This window comes from Homarus americanus, unplaced genomic scaffold, assembly GCF_018991925.1.
Source record: "Homarus americanus isolate GMGI-L3 unplaced genomic scaffold, GMGI_Hamer_2.0 scaffold7626, whole genome shotgun sequence".
Taxonomy (NCBI): Eukaryota; Metazoa; Arthropoda; class Malacostraca; order Decapoda; family Nephropidae; genus Homarus; species Homarus americanus.
In genome coordinates, this window is record NW_024718273.1 from 17,239,036 (window position 1) to 17,246,743 (window position 7,708).

Sequence of the window (7,708 nt, forward strand, 5' to 3'; positions counted from 1 at the left end):
TATTATGAAACCCTTAGGCCTATATAATATTTTTTTTAGGTGGAGAGAGGACACGTAGAAGAGGACAAAGCATAATTTTTAGGCCTATGGAAAAAAATAGAATTGAGCCAGTGATGTTCTGAGTGGTGGAAAGATAAGGTGTTTAGGCCTATCATCGTTTGCCTGTGATCTCATTGTCTTGGTGTTGCTGAGTGTGTGTGTGTGTGGTCTCTCTCTCTCTCTCTCAACCTAATTATTCTCCATGTAACTCTGTGTGTGTGTGTGTGGTCTCTCTCTCTCTCTCTCTCTCTCTCTCTCTCTCTCTCTCTCTCTCTCTCTCAACCTAATTATTCTCCATGTAACTCTGTGTGTGTGTGTGTGTGTGTGTGTGTGCATTGTGTTGCCGTCTCTCTCTTTAACACCGTGTATGTGTACTGTACAGGTGATCTACGCGCTGCGGGGGTGGATAGCCTTCGTGGCCTTCATAGACCTGGGTATGGCTGTACAGTGCTTCCTCGACGCCGACTCTTTCCTCGGCACGCAGCTGTACACCGCTGGCGACATAGCCGAACACGGTGAGTAACTTGATTCATCTTATTCACGGACTCATTTTTACTGATTTTAGTGATTCATTTAACTTATTTAGGGACTCAATTTACTCATTTAGGGTCTATTTACTCATTTAGGGTCATTTTACTCATTTAGGGACTCAATTTGCTCATTTAGGGACTCATATTACTCATTTAGGGACTCATATTACTCATTTTGGGACTCAATTTGCTCATTTAGGGTCTGTTTACTCATTTAGGGACTCATCTTACTCATTTAGGGTCATTTTACTCATTTAGGGGCTCATTTTAATCTTTATGGAATCAATTTACTCATTTAGGATCTCTATTTGCTTATTCAGGGATGTAGGTGAACACAGTGAGTACTTTATTCATCTTACTCATTCAGGAACTCATTTTACCCATTCAGGCACTCGTGTTACTCATTCAGGTACTCGTGTTACTCATGGACTCGTCTCAATTACTCATTCCTCCTGATGTGGATATTCTTATGTTACTCACCGCCGTCTTACTCACTGTGGGGAGGGGGTGATACTTACTCAATGTTTTAGGGAAGGGAGAGGAGGAAGTGAAGAGAGAGAGAGGTGAGGAAGAGAGGAAGGATGAGAGTGAGGAAGAAGGGAAGGGAGATGGGAGGGAAGGAGGGAGGGAGAGGGAGGGATGAACCATTTCTATAACACACAATGAAAGAGAGAGTGAGTATGTGCGTGTGTAAGGGAGAGAGAATGGGCGAGCGAGAGAAAGAAGGGAGAGAGAGTATGATTGATTGAGGTGATTATACTGGATAGCTTTATCACTTATGATTAATTGGTCTACCTGGCGGACCTACCCCCCCTCCCCCCCTCCCTCTCCCGCGTCCAGCGTTAGAGAGAGAGAATGTTGGGAGCATTACCTTAACACAGATAATTAAACAGGAGTTATAACAATTAATTACACCTGTAGGGTAATGGTCAGCATGCTCTCCTCGCAAGCGAGTGGACTCGGGTTCGATCCTCGGGCAGGGTGAAACTATGGGCAAGTTTCTTTACGCCATTTGCCTCTGTCTACCCAGCAGTAATTGGGAACCTGAATGTTAATCGATTTGTGGATCGTGTTCTGGGGTATTGTTCAGTCAGTGCAGTTGGCGAGTTGTCCGGTCTTCTCGGACTATTCCTTGGTCATTCAGTTCGTTAACTCAGGGTGTGGTTGCTGTATTGGCGACAGCTTCTACACCTAAAACAAACTGACGCCTTGGTGACCCTAGAGCCAGCCATCCTAGTTACACGAGGGACAACCATTATTATTCTTTAATTACACCAAACACCATGAGGGAGGAGTAATTAATATGGAGGGCAGGAACCTGGTGAGTGAGGCAGATGTTATCACACAACACTGTCAGGCTCCAGTCACCTGTGTTTGTTATGTTAATTGTGGGGAGGGGTGTTTGTGTGTTTAAGTACAGTATACATGCTTGTGTTTGTGTGTTTATATGTGTGTATGTATATGCTATGTATGTATAGGTGTGCATATGTGAGCTTACGTGTATGTGTGTATTTATTTGTGCATGTGTGTGTATTTGTATGTTTCAGTATATATGTATGTATGTATGTATGTATGTATCCTCTACTAAAGTGTTTCAGCAGAGTTCCTCAGCTAAGTCAATAGTATTATATTAATCTCACCCATCTCTCTAAACTCCCTTGAGATGAATTATTGGTTCCTTGGCATCATAGAGGCAGCTGTGTTGACCAGACGAATGACTCATTTGACCATTTATCATGACTTTAACTCCTCTTTAACGAGTAAGGTATTTAACCACTTATTTTTGGGGTGAGTAAATACATAAACTTATCAATAATTAAAGAGAAATAAAGAGAGCTATTGTAAAAAAAAAAGACTCTCTCTCTCTCTCTCTCTCTCTCTCTCTCTTTTTCGTATGGCTGTTGTTTTTAGCAGTAGTAATTCATAACAGAGGGAGTACAATGATAAAATCCCCCTTATAGATGAAATACACAATAACATTAACCCTAATCTGGTTAAAGGAGACATTAACCAGATAGTAACCCTGACTTGATAATGTTAAACTAAACTAACAGATGGTGGTGTTGTCTGGAGAAATATTTATGTAAAAACAGAAAGAATTTAACCCTGCACACACACACACACACACACACACACACACACACCTAAAACACGAAACAGGGAGACGATTCATGTTTATGTCCCGCCATCTGTATCAGGAGGTATAAAGTGTCTGTTTTTTTGTGTTTTTTTTGTCAACCCGTTCATCAATACGTCCATGCATCCGTTCGTAAATGCGTCCTTAATTCTGTTCGTGTATCCGTCCGTGCGTCTATTCGTGAATCTATCCGTCAAATTAATAAAAAAATTTCCCACTTCATTTTGGGACAAGCAGATATATTTTCGTGATTTATGAAGTTTTCGGTATATTAACGTATGAGTGTATGAGGGAGTAGTTCTTGTTGTCACCTCTAGTACACTTACATTACAGCGCCATCTATAGGGGCAGTCAGGACAACTTGGTTCCGGCGGGAGGTTTACAGAATGACGTTTTGGTAACGCTTATCTGGGGAAAAACGTATGGACAGTTAAGCTTACTCATTAAACGTGACGTCATTTGGTTTTGTGGTGGGTGATAGGCAATAGAATATGACGTCATTTGGTTGTGTGGTGGGTGATAGGCAATAGAATATGACGTCATTTGGTTGTGTGGTGGGTGATAGGCAATAGAATATGACGTCATTTGGTTGTGTGGTGGGTGATAGGCAATAGAATATGACGTCATTTGGTTGTGTGGTGGGTGATAGGCAATAGAATATGACGTCATTTGGTGAAAGACGAACACTAGGAGAGATTGAGTAAGCAGCGCCATCTATAAACATGAGGAGTTCACAGCGCTGGGTTAGGTTAGGTTAATTTAGGTTAGGTTAGGAGGCATCATCAGCAGAAGGAGGGGCAAGAAGAAATAGGAGGCATCAGCAGCAGAAAGAGGGGTTAGGGTTAGTCAGAGGCATCATCAGCAGAAGGAGGGGTGGGGTTAGGCTAGGCTAGGAGGCATCAGCAGAAGGAGGGGTGGGTTAGGTTAGGTTAGAGGCATCATCAGCAGAAGGTGGGGTTAGGTTAGGTTAGAGGCATCAGCAGAAGGAGGCGGCCAGTTTATCATCAGCAGAAGGTGTGGGGTTAGGTTAGGTTAGGAGGCACTGCATAGAGGGGCGGGGTTAGTTAGGCATCATCAGCAAGGAGGGGTGGGGTTAGTTAGTTAGAGGCATCATCAGCAGAAGGAGGGGTGGGGTTAGGTTAGGTTAGAGGCATCATCAGCAGAAGGAGGGGTGGGGTTAGGTTAGGTTAGAGGCATCATCAGCAGAAGGAGGGGTAAGAAGAAGCTAGAAGGCATCATCAGCAGAAGGAGGAGAGGCTGGAGTGGTGGGGGCGGGGGTTAGCTTTTACCTAAGTGGGGAACACGGTGGGGCAGGAGGAGCTGTGCCTGAGCTTCCTGTTTCTCCGTCAGGTTTACGAGCCGGTCGAGCTGCCTTCCTCTTATTCTCAGACGGGTTTTACTGAAGTTTTGTTTTGAGTTATAGTGTGTGTGTGTGTGTGTGTGTGGGTGTGTGTGTGTGTGTGTGCTTTAGTGTGTATGTGTTTTTAGTGTGTGCAGTGTGTTTCTTTGTGTGTGTGTGTGTGTGTGTGTTTGGGTGTATGTATGTGTGCATGTGCGCATGTGTTTTCTTTGTGTGTGTGTGTGGCTTTTGTGTGTGTGTGTGTTTTTCTTGTGTGTGTGTGTTTATAATATCTTTGTTGTTCGTCCTTGCTTGTCTGTTTAAATGTCTGCAGATCTTTTATTTACTCTCTCTCTCTCTCTCTCTCTCTCTCTCTCTCTCTCTCAAATATTAAGAATTCTCCAGCAAAACTTTTTCAGGGCAGGTGATGTTGACTGTGGTGGTGGTAGTGGTGAAGGATGTTTGTGGTGGTGATGGTGGTGCTGGTGATGATGGTGGTGAAGAATGTGTGTGGTGGTGAGGGCTGGCTGGCTAGTATACTTCACCCTAACCTAACCTAACCCTTAAGTATATTCACCAAGTTTAGGTCTTACGGCAAATATTTGTCTCTCTAGCGCACCTGGCAGTGTTATTGGATCACATGAAGATTAGTCACCCCGGCTTATTTCACCTGATGATTAAACAATCTAATGCTAATCAAACTTCACCTAATCTAATCCAACCTAACCTAACCTATCCTCATTTAACCTAACCTAACCTAACCTATCCTCATTTAACCTAACCTAACCTAACCTAACCTATCCTATCCTCATTTAACCTAACCTAACCTAACCTAACCTATCCTCATTTAACCTAACCTAACCTAACCTAACCTAACCTCATAAGCTTTCAGGTGAACTATTTTTTTAACACGTGTATAAATAGTACAGAGTTTACAGGGGATAAATTCGATATAAACTTAGTTCTGGCTCCTCACTTTACCATACTTACACACACACACACACACACACACACACACACACACACACACACACACTAATCTTCCTATGTCTACCTTCCTATATACCTGACGGGCATGATAGGCACATAGCGGTAACAGCACACAAGCACATCAGTACGGAGAGAGGAGGGACACTGTATCCATCATTTTCACTACACTAACTCTAACGTTCTGTACCCATTCATATGTAGGTTGGGACTAGGGAGGGTGGGGGGGGGGTACCTGGGGGATCGAACCAGTAACTGTTAGGACGGCAGGCGAGCGGTGTATCCACTCGGCTGCCTCACACTTAAATGTAACTAAAAGATGGAATAAATTTTTCACGCCTTCTTACGTGTGGTGTGGCTGACGTGTGTGGAGGAGGTGGAGGTGGTGGTGGTGGTGGTGGAGATGGAGGAGGTGGAGGAGAAGAAGGTGGAGGAGGTGGAGGAGAAGAAGGTGGAGGAGGAGGCCTGGGCTCGGGGTATCAGAGGTCTCTTGTTTAAGTTCTCTTGTTCTTTGGCTTTAACGGGGCGGCGTAAAGAACGTATCTTCTAATGGTCTGCAGTTGCCAGTGTAATATCGACGCCATTGTAGCCTAAGTGTGGGTGTTAAGAAGCTTCGTGACATGAATAGTGTGAGGGAAAAGTTTACCGTAGGATCATCTGATGGTTGAAAAGTGTGTGTGATGTACGTACAGCCGTCGATTGTGGCAGTGATTCCGTAAATGAGAGAGATGTCGGTGCTGCAGGGGAGAGAGAGAGACAGGCTGCTGCAGGGGAGAGAGAGAGAGAGAGATGTCGGTGCTGCAGGAGAGAGAGAGAGAGATGGTGCTGTGCAGGGAGAGAGAGAGAGAGAGTGCTGCTGCAGGGGAGAGAGAGAGAGAGCGGTGCTGCAGGGGGGAGAGAGAGAGAGACAGGCTGCTGCAGGGGAGAGAGAGGAGAGAGAGAGACAGAGGCTGCTGCAGGAGAGAGAGAGAGAGAGATGGCGCTGTGCAGGGGAGAGAGAGAGAGAAGATGGCGGCTGCAGGGGAGAGAGAGAGAGAGATGTCGGTGCTGCAGGGAGAGAGGAGAGAGAGATGGCGCTGCTGGGAGAAAGAGAGAGAGAGAGAGAGGTCGGTGGGAGAGAGAGAGAGAGAGAGAGAGATGTCGGTGCTGCAAGGGGAGAGAGAGAGAGAGATTGGCGCTGCTGCAGGGAGAAAGAGAGAGAGGAGGAGATGTCGGTGGCAGGGAGAGAGAGAGAGGAGAGAGAGATGTGGCAGGGGAGAGAGAGAGAGATGGGCTGCTGCAGGGGAGAGAGAGAGAGAGAGAGAGATGGCGCTGCTGCAGGGTGGGGGAGAGGGAGGAGATTACCACTACCATTCACAAAGGGATCTCAGTCCAACTTGTTATACTGGGAATGGCAAACTTCACGAGGACATTTTTGCAAAGTTTGAACGCAAGGCTCACTCTTTGGTCCTCCTCCTCTTCCTCCTGATTTTGGGTCATAATATGGAGTACACAGTTGGTGGAAGTTCTGGTCGCTGCTGTAGTTATTGTAAGTGATGATAAAAAAAAGTGCAGATTTCATTAACAGAATCTTGCAGGACGAGGAAATGTGCAACTCCGAGGTTCTTATATCTCTCTGTGTTGGCTCATTTAGCAGTGTCCTAATGGGATCTGCAATGTCTTGTTTCGTTAATTAGATTGTATATTATTTTTTATTTTTTTTTATTTTTTTTTGTATTTTAGTAGAGTTAAGTAATATATCTATATACTCATTTTCATTTGTGGAGGATTTAGCTAACTTGATTTACAGGACGTAAACATTGCAGTATTTACGAATGTTTGTTGAGGATAGTTTACGTTTTATACCAGTAATTAAAGAGATATATCTTTTATTTTAATTATATGTAACTAATAACTCTACCATAATTATCTACGAGTCATATTATTTAATCTACCATAATTATCTACGAGTCATATTATTTAATCTACCATAATTATCTACGAGTCATATTATTTAATCTAATTCTAAAGACGTACACAATAATCATTTTGATCAGGTGAGCCCAAAATAAAAATTCATCCAACCTAAGTGACCGAGTATGAGAGACCGTAACATCACCGCTGGCTGTCTGGTCGAATACTAATCTCAAACAGACACAGATGATATTTTATACAGGGTACTTGTCTCAGCTAACACCCACCCCATGCGTTCATAGTTACCGAGATTTTCGCCACATGAAATTATCTAGTGTAAAGTTAGGTTAGGTTTGTTGCTTAGGTTTGGTTACGTTAGTTTAGGTTTGGTTAGGTTTGGTTAGGTTAGGTTTGGTTAGGTTAGCTTAGGTTTGGTTAGGTTAAGTTAGGTTTGGTTAGCTTAGGGTTTGGTTAGGTTAGGTTAGTAGGGTTAGGTTAGCTTAGGTTTGGTTAGGTTAAGTTAGGTTTGGTTAGCTTAGGTTTGGTTAGGTTAGGTTAGTGTCGTCTGTGAATGCCTTTACTGATTAAAAAAAAAGGAATTACTGTAAGAATGTTTCCTCGGATGCCTTGATCAACCCCTTAGACACGTTAGTTATGTCTGCCTAAAACTACTGATTCCCGTAGACAGTGTCGTGCCACCTCTGTGCTCTCAAAGTGACACCGTGGAGAAAAGAGGTAGAGATTTGTTATATTATTGTGTTGACGCGATGGAAACCCAGAGTA

The 7,708-nt window shown here is 43.8% G+C and overlaps 1 protein-coding gene across 2 annotated transcripts in view; it reads left to right on the top strand.

Annotated features, from left to right (window-relative positions):
* Positions 1–7,708, top strand: part of LOC121859493 — a 65,370-nt gene that overhangs the window by 9,466 nt on the left and 48,196 nt on the right. For both annotated transcript variants that reach the window (XM_042356335.1, XM_042356334.1), the window contains exon 2: positions 422–554. In XM_042356335.1, coding sequence (XP_042212269.1) covers positions 422–554 — 133 coding nt within the window. The remainder of the gene's footprint in view (positions 1–421; positions 555–7,708) is intronic.